The 23,306-nt window shown below is 43.2% G+C and overlaps 1 protein-coding gene and 1 pseudogene across 1 annotated transcript in view; both read right to left on the bottom strand.

Moving 5' to 3' along the window:
* Positions 1-1,835, bottom strand: part of LOC133136608 (CMP-N-acetylneuraminate-beta-galactosamide-alpha-2,3-sialyltransferase 1-like) — a 28,365-nt gene extending 26,530 nt beyond the window's left edge. The window contains exon 1 of the mRNA XM_061254246.1: positions 1,557-1,835. Within this exon, the coding sequence (XP_061110230.1) occupies positions 1,557-1,835 (279 nt within the window). The remainder of the gene's footprint in view (positions 1-1,556) is intronic.
* An 8,562-nt stretch (positions 1,836-10,397) lies between these two features.
* Positions 10,398-22,985, bottom strand: LOC133136606 (CMP-N-acetylneuraminate-beta-galactosamide-alpha-2,3-sialyltransferase 1-like; annotated as a pseudogene).
* Positions 22,986-23,306: the final 321 nt, after the last annotated feature.

Below are 23,306 nucleotides of genomic sequence, written 5' to 3'. Positions count from 1 at the left end.
CCTAAGATAATCTTCCGCCTGAATCTTCTAAACTACACCACATGGAGGGGTCCCCAGGACACACCCCATGGAGGGGTCCCCAGGGCACACCCCATGGAGGGGTCCTCAGGGCCCACCGCATGGAGGGGTCCCCAGGGCACACCCCATGGAGGGGTCCTCAGGGCCCACCCCATGGAGGGGTCCTCAGGGCCCACCGCATGGAGGGGTCCCCAGGGCACACCCCATGGAGGGGACCCCAGGGCACACCACATGGAGGGGTCCCCAGGACACACCCCATGGAGGGGTCCCCAGGGCACACCCCATGGAGGGGTCCTCAGGGCCCACCGCATGGAGGGGTCCCCAGGGCACACCCCATGGAGGGGTCCTCAGGGCCCACCGCATGGAGGGGACCCCAGGGCCCACCGCATGGAGGGGACCCCAGGGCCCACCGCATGGAGGGGACCCCAGGGCACACCGCATGGGGGGGTCCCCAGGGCACAGAAGCTGCCGTAGACAGCGATAATGAGGAGGCCAGGCTTCCGGCCGATCGTACGGGGTCTCTGACCTCTGACCTCTGGCATACTGGAATCCGCCGGTAGACGATTTGACTGGAGAGGAGTTCTCCGATCCAGAGCTCTTTGAGGACTCCACGCCCCAGTTATCCTCTGGGTTGAGAGATGCCCAGACTTCCCAGACTTCCCCTTGCTGGCGAACGTTCCCCCTGAGGGTGCGACCCTGGCGGTCTTTAGCAAACAGCATGCTACCATGCCACCCTATCGGCGCTATGACTGTGCCAGTGACTTATATCTGGGTACAGGACCACCTAGGGGCTATCTATATTCCCTGTCACTTCCCCAAAGCACTGCCATGAAGGAATACACAGAGGAGGCTTTGGCGAGTGGGTTCAGCAGACCACCGACTTCACCGCCTGGTGCTGGTTCTTTTTTGCAGAGTAGAAGGACAGGGCTGAGATCCTGCACTGATTACAAGGGCTAAAAGAACATCACAGTCAAGAACTGTTCCTCTCCACCGCTTCTGAACTCTGCGTTCAAACGTCTCCAGGGGGGCGTCTGTGTTCCCGAAGCTCGATCCCCGCAGGGCCTACAGCTTGGTGTGCGTACACAGGGGAGATGAATGGAAGACTTTTAATACGCATAACGGGCACTGTGAGTACCTGCTCATGCCATTAGGCCTCATGGACACTCTGTCTTCCAGGCTCTAGAGAATGACGTGCTCAGGGAGAAGTTGGAGAATTTCGTCTTTGTCTATCGAGAAAGCATTTTCATTTTCTCTAATTTCCTTGTCGCCCAGTTTTTAAAGTGCCTTTTGGATGCTCCACTTCCGTGTCCTACCTGGGGCTCATTATTTCTGAGCGAAAGGTCAGGAGGCACCCCAGGTATATCTCAACCCCTGACATAACGTTCATAAAACATTGTGATGACATAAATAACTGAATTGTCACCTTGAGCTATCACACATCCTTTTGCACCTTTTCTGAAAAGAGAGACTTTTTTGGGAGAACATTGGGTGAACTGTGTTTCTCTGAATTGGTAGGAATTGTGTGTGTGTGTGCTTACCTGCCACCATTTAAAGGTGTCCTTAGAAAGGATGGCGTTCTTCCGTGACAGGAAGGGCGATATCGACGTGTTAAAGCGCTTCCTGAACCAGGGGTCTTCATCCTCAACAGAGATGCACTGGCGGCAGGCACACAGTGCCTTGGAAACGGGTTTGTTGGACTGCCGGATGGCAAGTTGTACCGATGAGGTGCTGCTGTAGCTGAATATAATGATGGTAATGGCACAGATGCAGAACAGCACAATCAAAAGCTTTCTTTTCGGATTCTTGAGGTCCACCATTTTGTAAATGATATGCGTTTAGAGACTGGAAAGTCGGAGAGCTTTGGAAGGCATGACCCATTCAGGCAGGGAATGTCATCCTTTTAGAACAGTTCTCAGATGCACTCAAAAGCAAAATGCATGCAGTTTACACTTTGGGGTTTTCAGTATGGTAAACTGCAAGTACGAGAGGTACTGACAGAGTCGTAGATTGGTGAGTAACTAACATCTGAATAGGAGGGAAAATGTGACGGTTTGAAGTGCAACTTGTGCTTCCTGTTAGAGGGAGTGGTCCTGCTTTCTTCTTTTTGACTGAATGAGGTGGTAAAGAGATGGTGAAGCTGCTCTCTGCTGAAAATCACCCACCTAGAAAGAAAACAAAGGAGGACTAATTACACTCAACATATCTATGGTACATATCAATAATGGACCTGGATCATTTCCCAACAGAGGGGATTGCTCTCAATAGACCTTTGGAGGACACAACCAATTTAAATGATTATTCCAGAACCATAAATATATTTATATATTTATCTTCTTTCCAGCTGGAAGTACATCCTATGATGCACACAGCCTGAGACTGCTACACTCAAGAAAAGAAGTACAGACATAAAAACCGGTGTTCATGCTTAAAGATCTGTCAAATGAACATGTACATGTAAACTATTGTAAGTATTCACTGTTCTGGATGTAAATGAGAGGCTTAGCACAACAGATACACAGAAAGACAGCAAGGTTTATTTTGAGGGGATGTAGCACATTGAAGGTGAGTATAACAGGTAAGTAATTCTCTATAAGTTTGGTAAATGTATTATCAATATGAATTGGTTCTGTATAAATTTATATTAATGCATAACGTCTGGTGCATCCAGGCACACACAAGTAAAAGCCATGTAGTGTATAACACTGTAATCATATTGTGTACAGTATATATATATACAGTACTGTGCAAAAGTTTTAGGCAGGTACAAAAAAGATGTGAAATACGATGCTTTCAAAAATAGAAATGTTAGTAGTTTATTTTGATCAATTAACAAAATGCATGAACAGAAGAAAAATCTAAATCAAATCAATATTTGGTGTGACCACCCTTTGCCTTCAAAACAGCATCAATTTTTCTAGGTATACTTGCACACAGTTTTTGAAGGAACTCGGCAGGTAGGTTGTTCCAAAAATGTTGGAGAACTAGCCACAGTTCTTCTGTGGATTTAGGCAGCCTCAAATGCTTCTGTCTCTTTATGTAATCCCAGACAGACTCAATGATATTGAGATCAGGGTTCTGTGGGGGCCATACCATCACTTCCAGGACTCCTTGTTCTTCTTTACGCTGAAGATAGTTCTTAAAGACATTGGCTGTATGTTTGGGGTCGTTGTCCTGCTGCAGAATACATTTGGGGCCAATCAGATACCTCCCTGGTGGTATTGCATGATGGATAAGTATCTGCCTGTTCTTCTCAGCATTGAGGAGACCATTAATTCTGACCTAATCCCCAACTCCATTTGCAGAAATGGAGCCCCAAACTTGCAAGGAACCTCCACCATGCTTCACTGTCGCCGGCAGACACTCATTCTTGTACCGCTCACCAGCCTTCGGCAAACAAACTGCCTTCTGCTACAGCCAAATATTTCACATTTTTACTCATCAGTCCAGAGAACTTGCTGCCATTTCTCTGCACCCCAGATTCTGTGTTTTTGTGCATAGTTGATTTGCTTGGCCTTGTTTCCACGTCAGAGGTATGGCTTTTTGGCCGCAATTCTTCCATGAAGACTACTTTTGACCAGACTTCTCTGCACAGTAGATGGGTGTACCTGGGTCCCACTGGTTTGTGCCAATTCTGAGCTGATGGCACTGCTGGACATGTTCTGATTGGGAAGGGAAGTAAGCATGATGTATCTTTCATCTGCTGCACTAAGTTTCCTTGGCTGACCACTGCGTCTATGGTCGTCTACGTTGCCCATTTCTTTGTCCTTCTTCAACAGAGCTTGGACAGCACATCTGGAAACTCCTGTCTGCCTTGAAATGTCTGCCTGGGAGAGACCTTGCAGATGCAGTATAACTACCTTGTGTCTTGTTTCTGTGCTCAGTCATGCCATGGTGTATGACTTCTGACATTAAACCGTCTTCAGCAACCTCACCTTGGAAAAGGAGTTTGGCTGTTCCTCACCCAGTTTTAACCCTCCTACACAACTGTTTCTGTTTCAGTTAATGATTGTGTTTCAACCTACATATTAAATTGATGATCATTAGCTCCTGTTTGGTATAATTGGTTAATCACACACCTGACTATATGCCTACAAAATCCCTGACTTGATGTGCAAGTGTACCTAGAAGAATTGATGCTGGTTTGAAGGCAAAGGGTGGTCACACCAAATATTTATTGGATTTAGATTTTTCTTCTGTTCACTCACTTTGCATTTTGTCAATTGATAAAAAATAAACTATAAACATTTATATTTTTGAAAGCGTTCTTACTTTACAGCATTTTTTCGCACCTGCCTAAAACTTTTGCACAGTACTGTATATATATATATACGTTACAATACCACGGATAGATACTTTGTACCTTCTATTATTTGCTGGACACCAAATTTGACTTTGTACTTTGTATAATTTGCCTTGGGCCCATACAATGATTGTGCACAATGACTGCATCATATCTCACTTTTGCTAGCATTCCCCTAAAGGTCGTCGACTTACGACCGTAATTGGTTCCGACCGACCGGTCGTAAGTGGAACTGGTCGTAAGTCGGCCTATGTTATAATTTCCTTACATATATTATACTGTGTAATGATATTATAATCATCTTTAAGTCATAGTTTATCAATATTTTCTTTGCGGTCATAAAGGCGAACGGTCGTAAGTTGACAAGGTCGTAAGTCGACGATTACCTGTACTTCTCATAAGCTACCTACAAGGAGATTAAATAGGTATATTGCACATGATTATAGTTAGATATTACATGTGATTATCGGTAGATATTACACTTGATTATAGGTAGATATTGCCCCTGATTATAGGTAGATATTACACATGACTATAGGTAAATATTGCACATGATTATAGGTAGATATTGCACGTGATTATAGGTAGATATTACACATGACTATAGGTAGATATTGCAAATGATTATAGGTAGATATTGCACATGATTATAGTTAGATATTGCACATGATTACACTCTTTAGGTTCAATCTCCCACACCAGGCAGGTTAGTGGAAACCGCCTGTGCACATGTCATTTGCAGTTTTGCATGGCTGTTTCTTCATTTTATGTGAGATCTATGGGGTAAAATGGCAAACTATGCAGCAACACAAAACATGCAGTACTTATCTGATTTTGCATTGCGTTACACAATCGCAGAATTGTGACAAACTGGAGGGACTGGTTATACGTGACTGACAAGCCCAGTGACACCTGGAAGGCAGCAGGTTCAGCTCAGCCAGCCACAGATGATGTTCAGGCACTTTTTCCCAAATCTATCTGTAGTTTGGAATCGTTGGAACCTTGCCTTTTTTTCTGCTTGTTCTTATTTAACATTTTATTTTCTCTGTAATCGAACATTTGACATATGGTCAAAGCGCAGACTCAGAGCTTTTATTAAAGGTTTTTTTAATACATTTTGGTTTCAGCTGAGTAATTACAGCACTTCTTACATGTCAATACATGAGACCAGCCTGACCAGCTCACTCCCTAAATCTAACTCAGTTTATCTTGACTAAATCTAAACTCATCTAACTTGTGCTAAATGCTGATAAGATCATTATGTTTTTCTCCTGCACAATGTCAAAAAGCTGTACCTGGGCTTATAAGTACCTAGGAATTTGGATTGATTAGAAATGTACTTTTAAACAGCACATTGAGAACTTGGCTAAGAAATTGAAATTGAAACTGGGCTTTTATTTTCTGGACAAATCTTGTTTTTACCAGCCAACACACAAACCGACATCTCTCAGGAGACGTGTCATCCTCTCATATTGACAAAGCACAGCATGTTTGGTGCTAACAGGCAGACCATGTCATAGGGGTCACCTTTCTTCATAACGCAACACTTGCCAGCCTGGCTGTATACAGGCATTGAGAAGGTGGGGGGTGTGATGGGAGATGGAGTCAGGTATTGAGAAGGTGGGGGGTGTGATGGGAGATGGAGTCAGGCATTGAGAAGGTGGGGGGTGTGATGGGAGATGGAGTCAGGCATTGAGAAGGTGGGGGGTGTGATGGGAGATGGAGTCAGGCATTGAGAAGGTGGGGGGTGTGATGGGAGATGGAGTCAGGCATTGAGAAGGTGGGGGGTGTGATGGGAGATGGAGTCAGGCATTGAGAAGGTGGGGGGTGTGATGGGAGATGGAGTCAGGCATTGAGAAGGTGGGGGGTGTGATGGGAGATGGAGTCAGGCATTGAGAAGGTGGGGGGTGTGATGGGAGATGGAGTCAGGCATTGAGAAGGTGGGGGGTGTGATGGGAGATGGAGTCAGGCATTGAGAAGGTGGGGGGTGTGATGGGAGATGGAGTCAGGCATTGAGAAGGTGGGGGGTGTGATGGGAGATGGAGTCAGGCATTGAGAAGGTGGGGGGTGTGATGGGAGATGGAGTCAGGCATTGAGAAGGTGGGGGGTGTGATGGGAGATGGAGTCAGGCATTGAGAAGGTGGGGGGTGTGATGGGAGATGGAGTCAGGCATTGAGAAGGTGGGGGGTGTGATGGGAGATGGAGTCAGGCATTGAGAAGGTGGGGGGTGTGATGGGAGATGGAGTCAGGCATTGAGAAGGTGGGGGGTGTGATGGGAGATGGAGTCAGGCATTGAGAAGGTGGGGGGTGTGATGGGAGATGGAGTCAGGCATTGAGAAGGTGGGGGGTGATATACCCACACTAGAAACACAGCAACAATTGCTCGGAACAGGATTTCACAGAAAGGACTATAGAATATTAAAGATATGGGTCCAGCTAACAAATGTATACCCCCTTTCATTTTGAAACAATTTCTAGTTTTTGAGTTATGAGCTGGCGGCACGGATGGTGCAGTGGGTAGCACTGCCGCCTCACAGCAAGGAGGTCCTGGGTTCGAGTCCCCGTCGGCTGGGGCCTCTCTGTGCGGAGTTTGCATGTTCTCCCCGTGTCTGCGTGGGTTTCCTCCGGGTACTCCGGTTTCCTCCCACAGTCCAAAGACATGCACGTTAGGCTGATTGGAGAGTCTAAATTGCCCATAGGTATGAGTGTGTGAGTGAATGGTGTGTGTGCCCTGCAATAGACTGGCGACCTGTCCAGGGTGTATTCGTGCCTTTCGCCCAATGTATGCTGGGATAGGCTCCAGCCCCCCTGCGACCCTGATCAGGATAAGCGGGTTCAGATAATGGATGGATGGACTGTAGAATATTGAAGATATGGGTCCAACTAACAAATGTATACCCCCTTTCATTTTGAAACAATTTATAGTTTTTGAGTTATGAGCTATGAAAATGAGCTGGGTTGCAATTGACAGTCTATGTCAACGTATGGCCTCCCCACACTAGAAACACAGCAACAATTGCTCGGAACAGGATTTTGCAGAAAGGACTGTTTCATATTAAAGATATGGGTCCAGCTAACAAATGTATACCCCTTTTCATTTGGAAACTATTCATAGTTTTTGAGTTATGAGCTATGCAAATGAGTTGGGTGGCAACTGACAGTCTATGGCAATGCATGCCCATACCACACCTGACAGACAGCAACAACAGGTGGCAAACAGTTTTTATTGAAATTTGTGCACAATTTTATATTCTCTGCAAATACATCACAATCATATCCAACTGTATTAATTTAACAATTAAAATTGACAAAATTACAGTTCATAAATCATTTTATTGACCGAACTTTTATTTTGATAAATGCGAACCGGACGTCTCCAATTGTGGCCAGCAACATTTGCCAACTGCACGCAGCTATAGACCACTTACTTCCGATCTTAGGCTCCCCGTGCTTGAGAAACTGATATCCTTTGGAGTCATTCCGTAGTCAAACCTATATTTCCATCTTTATTAACCCAAAGGAAAGAAACCACAGTAAAAGCGTATCCCGTTCATAATGGTCGATGATAACTGTGGAGAGGCACCAAAGCGTGCTCTATTTAAAGTAGTGCCATAGTAGCGGTGGCCGTGTATGGGTAAATAGTATCGACTGTAGATCGGGTAAAAGATTATCGGATTCTTTAATACCCTTTTGAGGTAACGCGCCAGCGCCCGAAAAAACCGAGGCTGCAATGGCATTACTTACACCTGAGCGCCTTACACCTGAGCTACCGGCATTTGACAGACGCCTGATAAAATAAATGGATGTTTGAATTACAATCAAAATGGTAGATATGCAGGTTGCTTCACAGGTGTTATAAGTATAATACCATACAGAATCTGGGCAACATGCAAATACATACAGACAGAGAATGGCATAGCTTTGTCAGATAGGCAAATGAGGGGGGCTGGTAGATGAAATGAAGGTTTAAGGTTTCAAGGGCGATGTCATTAAAATGACTTCACTCTTGTCTCGCAAAGCCAGTGACACTCTCATGCATGTGTCACCATGGCAGCAGGTGCATACCTCTTCTTGAATCATGTCCTGGGTTAGCATATCAATCCTGCATAATCGTACATTACTTTTCCTGCATTTCAACCAAAAATGCTGGCTTCCTGTGTATCCTATTGAAGAGAGTGAGCGTACAGTAGATTTGTCTGGTAGAGAATGGTGTATTCACCTAGTCCAAGAAAATTAATAGATACCAAGTCTGGACCAGTTTTATCCTCAGTATATAGCCAAAGATGTATGGATAAATATTAATAAATGAAAAATAATATGGTGTTTTTCTATATTCAGTGGAAACTGAAGAGGGGGGAGAAAAAGGAAAGAATCAATATGACCCTCCATGTTGTTTCTTTTAACCTCCTGCAGGGAGAGACAGAGCACCAATGTATCTCAGCAGGTCCAACAAACATAATCTATGTGTTTAATTTAACTGAGCTTGTTTCCTTCATGTTGCCAGAATGTCCAGACATCCCTTCTTAAGAATATCAGACATAACTATATAATTTAGTCACTGTAGATTTCTCCCTATCTGGTGACGGCAAATTGGCTAATTCAGAAACTTTGTAGACCAGGAACCATAGAACCTTCTGATCCTCAGGTAAGATTAACCCTCAGAGCAGAATAGCAGTGTGAGTTTAGGCTGAGTCTAACCCTCAGAGCAGAATAGCAGTGTGAGTTTAGGCTGAGATTAACCCTCAGAGCAGAATAGCAGTGTGAGTTTAGGCTGAGATTAACCCTCAGAGCGGAATAGCAGTGTGAGTTTAGGCTGAGTCTAACCCTCAGAGCAGAATAGCAGTGTGAGTTTAGGCTGAGATTAACCCTCAGAATACCCTCTGAGCAGCTCTTCTCATTAAAACAATTCTTCAAATAAAATAATTTTTTTATTAAATACATTTTGAAAAATTCTTTATAAATGCAAGATAAAGTTTAAAAGGCACATAACCCCCATCCCCAAATCCCAAACATTACACATAAGGAATTTCATTGATAAGGCACTTCACATACAGAGACATAGCCCTCACAGTTATTCACCTTGTGTACACCGGTCAATTTAGACTCTCCAATCAGCCTAAACTGCATGTCTTCGGACTGTGGGAGGGAACCGGAGAACCCGGAGGAAACCCACGCAAACACGGGGAGAACATGCAAACTCCACGCAGAGAGGCCCCGGCTGAAGGGGATTCAGAACCCAGGACTTCCTTGCTGTGAGGCGGCAGTGCTACCCACTGCACCATCCGTGCCGCCATGATTTCATTTACTTGATTAAATTATTCCCTCAAAACAGAGCATGTTATAGATGAGCTGAAGTCAAAATGTACTTTTTCCCCTATTTAGTCAAACAAACACATGTTAAAGTATTCCAAACATTTTTATAAGACTGTTTTACTTGTTTCCATTTTTTTTTTCCATCCACTTCTCTGATTTCACATCATTGTGGACCAGAGGGCGTGTATATTGGTCAAAAATCTGTCAATTCTCCATTCCCCTCCAATCAGCATCCTTATCACCCAGCAGTGCGGTCCTCATTTCACATCGGTTAATTTGACTCCCCGCCCTTCTAAAATTACCCATTTATACGTCATATCTCGGTTAACTTGTGTATATGTCATATCTAGTTTTACTTTATATATGTCATGTATAGTTTTACTTGTTTATATGTCATATATAGTTTTTCTTGTTTATATGTCATATATAGTTTTACTTGTTTATATGTCATATCTAGTTTTACTTGTTTATATGTCATATATAGTTTTTCTTGTTTATATGTCATGTATAGTTTTACTTGTTTATATGTCATATCTAGTTTTACTTGTTTATATGTCATATATAGTTTTACTTGTTTATATGTCATATATAGTTTTTCTTGTTTATATGTCATATATAGTTTTACTTGTTTATATGTCATATCTAGTTTTACTTGTTTATATGTCATATCTAGTTTTACTGGAAGCCAGTGCTGCTCTAACTTCAGCCTTTAAGGACGTTCGGCAGTCCTGTTCATTTCACAGCCCTCATCTCCCTTCAAACAACTTCATTTTTTTTCACAGGCCAGAAGCTTCATGACCATGGACTCATAGTCTCCAGCATGCAGTCCAGTTGGCTTTGTACGTTTAAATTTGTTTTTCTCCCAGTAATGCTGCCAGGTTCCATCTTTGGATGCTCCAAATCCAAAAACATTCACCTGAGACCAAGAGGACGCAGATGGACAGTTTGATGTTAAATTGAGTAGATTTCATAGAGTCCAGTTGTTGGTAGTGACTGTATTATCATCAACAATATAATTATGATTGTATATCCTACACCAGTGAGCACTTTATTATGTATTTTTAGACATATTTTTTGGACTTATTAAGTCTCCTGCTGCTGTAGCCTATCCACTTAGTGGTTTGATGCTTTGTGTGTTCAGAGACGCTCTTCTGCATACCACTGTTGCAATGTGTGGTTATATGTGTTACTGTCACCTTCCTGTCAGCTTTGACCGGTCTGGCCCTTCTCCTCTGATCTCTCTCATTAACAAGGCGTTTCTGTCTGCAGAACTGCTGCCCAATGGATTTTTTTAGTTTTTTTGCACCATTCTCTGCAAACTCTAAAGGCTGCTGTGCATGAGAGATACTCAAACCACCCTGTCTGTCACCAACAATCATTCCACAGTCAATCATTCTTAGATCACATTTCTGCATCATTCTGAAATTTGATCTGAAAAACAGCTGAACCACTTGACCATGTCTGCATGATTTTATGCATTTAGTTGCTGCCACATGATTGGCTGATTAAATATTTGCATTAAGAAGCTGGTGTACAGGTTTACCTAATAAAGTGCTCACTGAGTGTATGTGCATGGGTGTGGAACTGGAACTTGATTTTGTGTGTGTGTTTTTAAAAGAAATGAAAAGACAAGAACACAGATGCATATAAATGTCCATCATGGCATCTTATTTCCCAATACTGCACCTAAAACTTGTTAAACATGAGTACTGAGGGTAACAGTGTTGGGAGAAGAGGCAGGTTTATAGGGTACTGAGGGTAACAGTGTTGGGAGAAGAGGCAGGTTTTTAGGGTGCTGAGGGTAACAGTGTTGGGAGAAGAGGCAGGTTTTTAGGGTACTGAGGGTAACAGTGTTGGGAGAAGAGGCAGGTTTTTAGGGTACTGAGGGTAACAGTGTTGGGAGAAGAGGCAGGTTTTTTGGGTACTGAGGGTAACAGTGTTGGGAGAAGAGGCAGGTTTTTAGGGTACTGAGGGTAACAGTGTTGGGAGAAGAGGCAGGTTTTTAAGGTACTGAGGGTAACAGTGTTGGGAGAAGAGGCAGGTTTTTAGGGTACTGAGGGTAACAGTGTTGGGAGAAGAGGCAGGCTTTTAGGGTACTGAGGGTAACAGTGTTGGGAGAAGAGGCAGGTTTTTAGGGTACTGAGGGTAACAGTGTTGGGAGAAGAGGCAGGTTTTTAGGGTACTGAGGGTAACAGTGTTGGGAGAAGAGGCAGGTTTTTAGGGTACTGAGGGTAACGGTGTTGGGAGAAGAGGCAGGTTTTTAGGGTACTGAGGGTAACAGTGTTGGGAGAAGAGGCGGGTTTTTAGGGTACTGAGGGTAACAGTGTTGGGAGAAGAGGCAGGTTTTTAGGGTACTGAGTGAGGGGAATAGTGTTGGGAGAAGAGGCAGGTTTTTAGGGTACTGAGTGAGGGGAATAGTGTTGGGAGAAGAGGCAGGTTTTTAGGGTACTGAGTGAGGGGAATAGTGTTGGGAGAAGAGGCAGGTTTTTAGGGTACTGAGGGTAACAGTGTTGGGAGAAGAGGCAGGTTTTTAAGGTACTGAGTGAGGGAATAGAATTAGGAGAAGAGCCAGGTTTTGGGGGGCCACCAGAGTCCAGTGGGGAGGAGTGACTCAGTGAGGTAGGAGGGAGCCAAACCTTTTAGTGCTCTTTAGGGGGTGAGAAGGATTTAGTAATGAATATGTCAGGTGATGGGGAAGCAGTGCAGCTGACTGAGGGTGGGGGTGATGTGATTTCTTGGTATGTGTGAATATTCTGGCAGCAGAGTTTTGTATATATTACAGTTTATGGAGAGATTTATCAGGGAGATCACAGAAAAGGGCATTGCAGTAACGCGGACAGGGTTTGAGCGTCTTTGAGGGAAAGGGATGGGCAGTTGTGCAATGTTACAGAGATGGGAAAATGTAGTCTTCGTGATGGAGGTGATGCACTTTGCTTTTTCTTTTTTTCTTGGGTAAATTGGATAAAGCCAGTTTGTTTATTATATAGTTTGTTAAAATGTGTAATATGTGCTTACCTCATCACATACGTGGATGGCGAACATCAAGGTTAAGAAGCCGGTGGAGGGATATTTCCCATGGCGTTCAAGCCACACATCATAGACGTACTTTAAGAACGTGGGGTTGTATATTAACACCTGTGTTAAAATAAATCATAAAAGTCACAGAATGAGTACAAGAGACATACTACATGTGATATTTGTATATTCACACACTTGTACATACACACACACACACACACACACACACAAAAGCATCTTGGAAGTGCGACACAAGACTCTTTCACCTTATTCTTGTCTGCATTAATCTTGGCCATCACCGGCATACGGGTGCTGTTGAAAACAGAGAGATGTCAATAGCCTGCTGGATGGCACTTAGTCCAATGACGATCCACAAGATCACAGAGTCCACTAGTACCCCAGGGCAGGACACTTGGAGCATCCATGGCAGCACTGAACCAAGAGCTGATAAAGGAGCCCTTTTTCCCTTTCTTTGTGCATAACTGTCTGTCTAGCTAATTTTAGCCCTCACCCTAACATTAAATGCAAAGCGTAATGATGAAAACTGTTGCTTCTTTTTCATCCGAAAACAAAGTGAGTGAGCACCACAGCAGCTTCTGACGAGGGCTCCTGTTTCTCAGAGCTGCATTCAGCTTCTTAGATCAATGTTCAAACACAAATGCATTCCCAATGTAGCCCATGGCCACCTACCGTTTCACAGTGCCTGTGGTCAGAGCACTAGTGATCCACTCCAGATCCAAAGTCTTGAATGGTATCAGCAGCAGGCTCGTGTCCTTTTGCAGGTTTGTGGCACTTTCTGGGTACATGACACGATGGGTGGTTCTGTTCCCTACGTCCTTTTCATAGCCCAAAATGGGAGCTTTGTTCATTCTGCAGAGACCATATGTTTATATATATATATATATATCGCTCTTAGAGAACTGGCTGCTATGTAAACATAATATGCCAACATATTTCCAGTTTGGTAGAAATACAAGTTTGTATTGCTAATTATTTGATACAGACATATTTATGGAACCAAATATCCCACCTGGTTATGAAACTATGGCTGTTTTCTGACTAATTTTGAAGTTTATTTCATAATCTGTTCAGCCATTTTCTATGAAATGACATATTAACCCAGCCCTATTTCTTATTCTTGCGTAAATGCATTGCAAGGTCATTTCAGTACTGAACTAATGTAAAACATGGTAAGCTTCTAGCACACGGTCTCCAACCCTTTCCAACATGTGTCATATTCAGGTTATGGACAGTTTAGGAATATTGCTGCGTTTGCATAGCAGAATGAATATACAGACATGAGTAATGAAAGGATTTGGACTTGCTATAGATTAACCTGTAATTGTACTGGCTAACGTGGCTTATATGGCTCTCGTTAATCTAATTTTGAAATAAGTGTGATGCAGGTTCGTTAGAAAGCATTAGGTCATCCTTTTTGGAAGGCGTTTTGGACGCTTTGGGTATGCTTTATAAAAACATACTCACATACAATATTTTCTTTACATTTTGAATCAAAAAATATTTTAATAGAAAAATAAGCTTTTCTGGTCATTCAAGTGTCTGGACAAAATGGAAAGAGATTCTACTGTTCTGACCTCCACGAGGAGTTTGTTCCACCACCGTGGAGCCAGAACAGACAGTAGTCGTGAGCGTGAGGTGGAGGTTCGGAGAGGGGGAGGTGCCAAGCGGCCTGTGGAGGCTGAACGAAGAGGTCTGGCAGGGGTGTAGGGTCTGATGATCTTTTGTAGGTAAGCTGGGGAAGACCCCTTAACTGCTTGGAAGGCTAGCACCAATGTTTTGAATTTGCAGCAGCCAGTGGAGGGAAGTAAGCAGGGGGGGGTGACGTGTGAGTATTTGGGAAGGTTGAAGAACAGACGAGCTGCTGCATTCTGTATAATTTGGAGGGGTCTGATGGCGGACACTGGGAGGTCAGCCAAGAGAGAGTTGCAGTAGTCCAGGCGGCACAAAACCATCGCCTGGACCAGGAGCTGGGTCGAGTAGGGGGTGAGAAAGGGGCGGATTCTCTGGACTTCAGTAGATTCCAAACTGTTAGCTAAACCTCCTAGTTTTATATCTGCAAATTTAACTGACAAGCTTTCAATGTCTCTGTCAAGGTCATTTATAAGAATGAGGAAGAGCAGTGGTCCCACCCCTATCCTTGTGGGACTCCACTTCCCACAACACCCTTATTAGGTCAGGTCAGGCTGAGTCTGTCACCTTATGATGAAGTCATTAGAGTCAATGAGAACGCTGTAATCGGATCCCTTGAGGTTCCCACAATTCATTACATTACATTACATTACGTGGCATTTAGCAGACGCTCTTATCCAGAGCGACGTACAACAAAGTGCAAATCAAACACAAGTGCCAAGAGGAGCTGAGAGGACAGTACAGTTCCCCACTACAGCGCAAGTCCTGCAGCGATTGGGTGCTGAGTCGTCGTAGTGTCCCTCGCCAGAGACGACCTTGAATAGTTTCCGCACCACATCTCCGTAGTTCGCATGTTGCTTAGTCTGTAGCCTCTGGAGACACAATGAAGACACACAAGAGAGACTCTCAGCTGCTCAAGAGTCAATCAACAAGAGCAACGGTAGCTATGGGAGCAGAATAAAGCCTTTCTTAGGCAGATGCCAGGTTATGCTGTGTTTACATGGTTTTTCTCCAATTACATTTGTCAACAGACCAAAACCAAAACACACACACACACACACACACAGTTCACTCAGACAACTCACAATAAATCACTCCCTGTTGTAAGCCAGCCACCCATGGGGGTCTTTAGAAGCTCACAGTTGGATGCTGGGGTGGTGGTGGGAGAGCAACAAACTTCTGAAGACACGATTAATATGCAATTGCAGTAAAAGCATGTAATATAAGCAACAGCAGCATTGAAGCAACAGCATGCCAAAAAGAGCAATGCAGCAGAAAGAGCCAGGCAGCGCTATGGCTTTAGCATGCAGAATGAGCCAGGCAGTGCTATGGCTTTAGCATGCAGAATGAGGCAGGCAGCGCTATGGCTTTAGCATGCCAAATGAGCCAGGCAGTGCTATGGCTTTATCATGCAGAATGAGCCAGGCAGCGCTATGGCTTTAGCATGCAGAATGAGCCAGGCAGCTCTATGGCTTCAGCATGGAGAATGAGCCAGACAGTGCTATGGCTTTAGCATGCAGAATGAGCCAGGCAGCGCTATGGCTTTAGCATGCAGAATGAGCCAGGCAGCCCTATGGCTTTAGCATGCAGAATGATACTTTTTTGGGAGAACATTGGGTGAACTGTGTTTCTCTGAATTGGTCGGAATCCATGTTTGTGTGCATGCTTACCTGCCACCATTTAAAGGTGTCGTTAGACAGCATGGCGTTCTTCTGTGACAAAAGTGGTGATATTGACGGGTTAAAGCGCTTCATGAACCAGGGGTCTTCATCCTCAACAGAGATGCACTGGCGGCAGGCACACAGTGCCTTGGAAATGGATTTGTTGGACCGCCAGAAGGCAAGTTATAACGATGAGGTGCTGCTGTAGTTGAATGTAATGATGGTAATGGCACAGATGCAGAACAGCACAATCAAAAGCTTTCTTCTCGGATTCTTGAGGTCCACCATTTTGTCCATGATATGTGTTTACAGACTGGAAAGTTGTAAAAAGGAGGGAGAGCTTCCTCAATGGAGGGTTTGACTTCAGACGAGGGTTTGAAAGGATTGTATCAGAAACAAAGTGCATGACCCATTCAGGCAGGGAATGTAATCCTTTTAGAACAGTTCTCAGATGCACAAAACCTAACAGTAAGTCACGTCTGAATAGGAGGGAAAATGTGACGGTTTGAAGTGCAAGCTTGTGCTTCCTGTTAGAGGGAGGGGTCCTGCTTTCTTCTTTTTGACTGAATGAGGTGGTGAAGAGATGGTGAAGCTGCTCTCTGCTGGAAATCACCCACCTAGAAAGAAAACAAAGGAGGACTGATTACACTCAACATATCTATGGTACATATCAGTAATGGACCTGGAGCATTTCCCAACAGAGGGGATTGCTCTCCGTACAATCCTTTGGAGCACACAACTGACTTAAATATTAGCAGATTATTAAAAAAACAAAATTATATTTATCCAACCTGAGACTACTACACTCAAGGAAAGAAGAACTGGCACCATATAAAATCTAGTTCATGCTTAAAAATCTATGAAATGAACATACCCATGTAAGCTATTGTAAGTATTCACTGTTCTGCATGTAAATGAGCGGCTTAGCACAACAGATACGCACATCAAGGCATCAAGGTTTATTTTGAGGGGACGTAGCACATTGAAGGTGAGTACAACAGAAGTAATTCTCTATAAGTTTATTATCTTCATATTTATATTAATACATGTAGTCTGGAGCATCCAGGCACACAGAAATAGAAACCATGAACTGTATAATACTGTGATCATATTGCATACAATATATGCACATTACAATACCAAACATAGATACTTTAGACCTCCTATTATTTGGTGTACACCAAATATTACTTTGTAAAATGTATTGCTCATTCTGCATGCTATGGGCCTTGGTCCATACAATGCCCATACTACTTCTCATAAGCTACCTACAAGGAGATAAAATAATAGGTAGATATTGCACATGATTATAAGTAGATATTGCACATGATTATAAGTAGATATTGTACATGATTTTAGGTAGATATTGCACATGATGGTGCTCTTTAGGTTCAATCTCCCACACCAGGCAGGTTACCAGGAATGGTTTGTGCACATGTCATTTGCAGATTCGCATGGCTTTGTCCTCATTTTAAGTTAGATCTATATAAAAATATTGGAACAGCAAGGTCAATTTCTTTGTTTTTTCTTTGTTTCTATACACTAAAGACAATTGAGTTTGAGGTCAAAAGATGTACGTGAGATGACAGATCCGAATTTCATCTTTTATTTCCTGGTATTTTTCTCTAGATTTGTTAAACATCTCAGACCATCACCCTTTGTATAAGACAACTCAATTCTTAGTTGAGCAAAAGTATTTGAACATGTGACTTACAGGTGTCCTGTTCCCCAGATGGTAGTTTGATTGGTTAAACAATAAATTGTTCTGAATGTCCACTCTTGGTTTTAGCCTTGGGTTTTGCCTACAAAGACTGCATTTGTGTTAGAAATGATAAACCAACATGAAGAGCAGAGAGCTGTCTTTGGGAGAAAAGCAAGCCATTTTGAAACTTCGAAAAGAGGGGAAATCCATTGCACTAGCATTGGGGATAGTTGGAATGTCCTGAAACACACAGTCTTTGAAGGAACTCGGCAGGTAGGTTATTCCAAACATGTCGGAGAACTAGCCACAGTTCTTCTGTAGATTTAGGCAGCCTCAAATGCTTCTGTCTCTTCATGTAATCCCAGACAGACTCGATGATGTTGAGATCAGGGCTCTGTGGGGGCCATACCATCACTTCCAGGACTCCTCGTTCTTCATTACGCTGACGCTAGTTCTTAATGACATTGGCTGTATGTTTGGGGTCGTTGTCCTGCTGCAGAATAAATTTGGGGCCAATCAGATGGTATTGCATGATGGACAAATATCTGCCTGTACTTCTCAACATTGAGGAGACCATTAATTCTGACCAAATCCCCAACTTCAATGCAGCCCCAAACCTCCACCATGCTTCTCTGTTGCCTGCAGACACTCATTCTTGTATCGCTCTCCAGCCCTTCGGCCTGTAGCCTTCTGCAACAGCCAAATATTTCACATTTTGACTCATCAGTCCAGAGAACCTGCTGCCATTTTTCTGCACCCCAGTTCCTGTGTTTTCGTGCATAGTTGAGTCGCTTGGCCTTGTTTCCATGTTGGAGGTGTGGCTTTTTGGCCGTAATTCTTCCACGTAATTCCACTGCGTCTACGGTCCTCGGCATTGCCCGTCTCTTTGTGATTCTTCAACAGAGCTTGAACAGCACATCTGGAAACCCCTGTCTGCCTTGAAATGTCTGCCTGGGAGAGACCTTGCAGTATAATTACCTTGTGTCCTGTTGCTATGCTCAGTCTTGCCATGGTGTATGACTTCTGACATTAAACTGTCTTTGGCATCGTTTGGAAGAAGAGGTTGGCTGTTCCTCACCCAGTTTCAACGCTCCTACACAGCTGTTTCAGTTAATGATTTTGTTTAAACCTACCTATTAAATTAATGATCATTAGCTCCTGTTTGGTGTAATTGGTTAATCACACACCTGACTATATGCCTACAAAATCCCTGACTTTGTGCAAGTGTACCTAGAAGAATTAATGCTGATTTGAAGGCAAAGGGTGGGCACCCCAAATATTGATTTGATTTAGATTTCTCATCTGTTCTCTCACTTTGCATTTTGTTAATTTATAAAAATAAACTATTAACATTTCTATTTTTGAAAGCATTCTTACTTTACAGCATTTTTTCGCAACTGCCTAAAACTTTTCCACAGTACTGTATACAATACAAAATAACATCTGTGTAGTAATCGGTTTTGTTTTCACAATTGTAACATAGTGACAGTATATTACTGTAAACTAAGGTCGAATGAATTTGTCTGAAGAAATGAGCTGACTCCAGTTTGGTTAGAGAACCTAGTGCCATCAGCTGTCCCTGTAGTTTCAGTCATTGTGTTCAGACTCACTGAACTGTCCAATTACCAACAGTGCTAGAATGTACTACATAAATCTATATTTTTATGTTAATATTGTCATGGGCCACTTCTGCTGAGTGGGCCTTAATGGTGCGAGTGATGCACATCTTTCCTTTATTTTTATATTATATATTATATTATATAGCTGATTTTATTTGTGTTGCAAATATTTCACAAATCTTTGTCATGTTTTTGAGACAAATGCAATGCAAATATTAATTATTATTATTATTATTATTATTATTATTTCTGTAATTGGTAAAGTGTATCAACAGGAGTTAATCAATTCTGACTTCTGTTAACTATTTAACAATAATTACATCTATATGAAGATATTCCAAACTGCATGTGCAACTATAGCCAGACATGTTTCACATCAGCAGAACATGGCAAAGAAGAGCATCTGCAAAAAAGCTGGTGAAAACAGTGCTCCATTCCAAATCTTTCAAAAATAAATAAATAGGCCTCAATAAAGATAGTGTTTGGCTGAATAAAGAGCCACACACTAACCGGAATCTTTCAGGTGAGGTGTCAGCCTCTTCTGTTATTACACAGCAAAACATTATCTGGCAGATTCAACAGGAAGAGAATCCCACCCAGTCACATTTTCTAGGGGTGTCAATGGTTTTGACAGCTGTCAAAATTAGGTGATTACATTATCAAAATATGTTTTGTTTTGTAAAAAAAAAAAAAAACCTTCTAGCTGACAGGACAGCAACTCAAATCACACGGCATGCATTATAGTCCTGGAATGCAGAAGTTCATCCCGGGAACACACAACATGTTGAAACTTGAAGTGGATGGGCTACAGCAGCAGAAAACCAATAAGTCCAAAAATAACTCAAATAAATACCTAATAAAGTGATCACTGAGTGTGCATCCTAACTATAGTCTATCTGCAGACTCCTGCTGTTCACATGGTCTTCACTGAAGCACAATATGATTTTGAATCTAAAAAGTATAAATTCAGAAGCTCTACTGTAGCCTACCATATGGCAATTATTATCCTGATGTGTCCACCTAAAGCAGAGGTTACCAACCCTGTTCCTGGAGATCTACAATCCTGTAGGTTTTGTATCCTTGTACTTTCACTCAATTACATTTCAGTGACAAATATCATTCTTTTTACTCTTTACATTTTCAATGTACACTTTCACAGTACTTGTTACACATTTCACACATTTTTTCTCTGGCCAAAATATCAATCCCTCTTTTAAACAGTCAATAAAACCCATATCAGTGCTTAAGGAACACGCCCACACCAATTCTGATCTCCTCTCACTGACCACTTAAACTGTTTTTCAGACAAAATACTTTAATGACTGGGTATGAAATGTTGGTTGCCAGACAGGGTTTGAGTTCTGAAAAAATCTCCTGGGATTTTTTCATGCTGCGGAAAAAAATAAATAATAAAAAATCATTTTTGTTCTTTAAAACTATTTTTATTCAGTGACCTCTTGAAGTTGTGCCTTAACTGATTTTAACTGCTAGGGCACGGATAACATTACATTACATTATTGGCATTTGGCAGACGCTCTTATCCAGAGCGACGTACAACAAAGTGCATACCCATAACCAGGGATAAGTTCGCTGAAAGACCCTAGAGGTAAGTACAATTTCAACTGCTACCTGTACAACAAAGATAAGGACAAGGGCCATTTCTTTTTTTTTTTTTTTTTTTTTTTTTTGAACAAACAAACAAACAGAGCAAAAGTCACCAAAGTTAACTATCCAAACACTGCTTACCTAGCCAACTAAAATACCGATACACAAAGCAAGTCACAGAGACAACAATTAAGGTTCACAGGGAGGTAGGGAGGGATGGGGATAATCTTTTGAAACTACATAATAATGCTAAAGGAGATCATGAATTAATCAAGCAATTACCGCTAGGTGGTTCGAAATAACAAGATGAATATAGGATATTACACAGAACAATGTGCACATGTCCATATAGGACACGAATAGTCAATGCATCAGTGTTGAGATACTAAATGATATGAATATCTTGACACTTAATATATTGCCCACTTACTTCTGATCTTGGGCTGCCCGCACTTGAGAAACTGATATCCAATGCAGTTATTCCATAGTCACCCATATGTCCATCATGCCACAGTAGCGCTGATAGTGTACGGATAAATGGAGGCTACAGTAGAGTGACGCTCCATCGCACAGCAGTGAACTTTATAACTTTTTAATAACCTGTGGCAATAACGCCCCCACGCTGCATTGAAATGGCCTGACTTACACCGAAACTGCTCTTACGTTTCTGACACGTTGGGACTATTGTACCTATTCTATGTGGTCAAAAGAAATTTGGAACAGGTTTGAACCTGAATAAAGGATACCTCCAATGCCACAGTCATAAATTACCCGATGAGTTACTGCTAAGGTTAAGTGGGTAAGGATAATGAATGAATGAATTAATGAGAACCGGCACTATTGTGAAATGTTTCACTTCTTACTCAATCACTCCAAGGTAATGAGATCAAAAGCGGTGAAATTGTCCTCACGCACATGTACTGACGGAACTTACGAACCACTAAAAAGATGCTCAACGGTTTCCGGCTCTTACCCCATACCGGGATGCGTTGCAGGCAGACGAACGGGAAGTGATGCGTCAAAGTGAGTCAGAGCCCATTGGCTCAGTCCAATCGCTCATCGCTCAGAGGAAAGATTGGGAGTTCCTAACTTCTGCTTCTAGCTCTTAGGAGGAACATTTAAGGGGTTGGAACATCCTTAAAGAAGGACCTTAAAGCGATTTCGGGGTCAGGAGCACGTAAAGAAAAAATAGAAAAATAAGCAATTAGAATGAGCCCCATGACTTCACCAACTCGTCTTTGGCTCTGTGAAAAGCCTCCTGCCGCACTTTGCTCCAGCTCCATGTCTCCTTGTGCTGACACAGCAGGTCCTGCGGCAGCTTCAGCATTCACGCCATGTTGGGTCTGAATACAGCCCATAATAGTGGCGTAACCCAGAGTAAGAACCAAACTGGCTGACGTTCTGTGGGGGTGGGGCTTTGTTCTTGGATGAGGCTGTGTGCCAGCCTCCGGCATAGATCGCATGGCCAAGATACTCAACAGACCTGCACTTCTCGTTCAACCCACATTCCTTCAGCCATCCAGTGTACGCAGGTGTTCCTCACCTGTGGGTCCTGTCTGTTACGCAGGTGTTCCTCACCTGTGGCTCCTGTCTGTTACGCAGGTGTTCCTGACCTGTGGGTCCTGTCATGCAGGTGTTCCTGACCTGTGGGTCCTGTCTGTCACGCAGGTGTTCCTCACCTGTGGGTCCTGTCTGTCACACAGGTGTTCCTCACCTGTGGGTCCTGTCACACAGGTGTTCCTCACCTGTGGCTCCTGTCTGTTACGCAGATGTTCCTCACCTGTGGGTCCTGTCTGTTACGCAGGTGTTCCTCACCTGTGGGTCCTGTCACGCAGGTGTTCCTCACCTGTGGGTCCTGTCTGTCACGCAGGTGTTCCTCACCTGTGGGTCCTGTCTGTTACGCAGGTGTTCCTCACCTGTGGGTCCTGTCTGTTACGCAGGTGTTCCTCACCTGTGGGTCCTGTCACGCAGGTGTTCCTCACCTGTGGGTCCTGTCTGTTATGCAGGTGTTCCTCACCTGTGGGTCCTGTCACGCAGGTGTTCCTCACCTGTGGCTCCTGTCTGTTACGCAGGTGTTCCTCACCTGTGGGTCCTGTCATGCAGGTGTTCCTCACCTGTGGGTCCTGTCACACAGGTGTTCCTCCCCTGTGGGTTCTGTGGACTGCACACCGGCCGGGCTGGACTTACACCTTGGCCTTCATGTTCAGTCATGAGTTCAGCAAAGCCGTACAATGTCTGACAGAATGTTTTTAAAGAATAAAAAAGCAAGATCCAGTTGTCATTCAAAGATAAGGACAAACATAAGCTGGCCCTACGTGTAAAAATGAAATGTTGGTACTTTCTCCCTCTAATCAAAGCCAGTAATTAGGGACTAAGTGTTGGTTTCCTCCCAGCATTAATAAATAGCAGTGCAATGAAGC

This window comes from Conger conger, chromosome 9 (assembly GCF_963514075.1).
Source record: "Conger conger chromosome 9, fConCon1.1, whole genome shotgun sequence".
In the NCBI taxonomy this organism is placed as follows: domain Eukaryota; kingdom Metazoa; phylum Chordata; class Actinopteri; order Anguilliformes; family Congridae; genus Conger; species Conger conger.
This window is presented reverse-complemented; position numbering and strand designations above follow the sequence as displayed.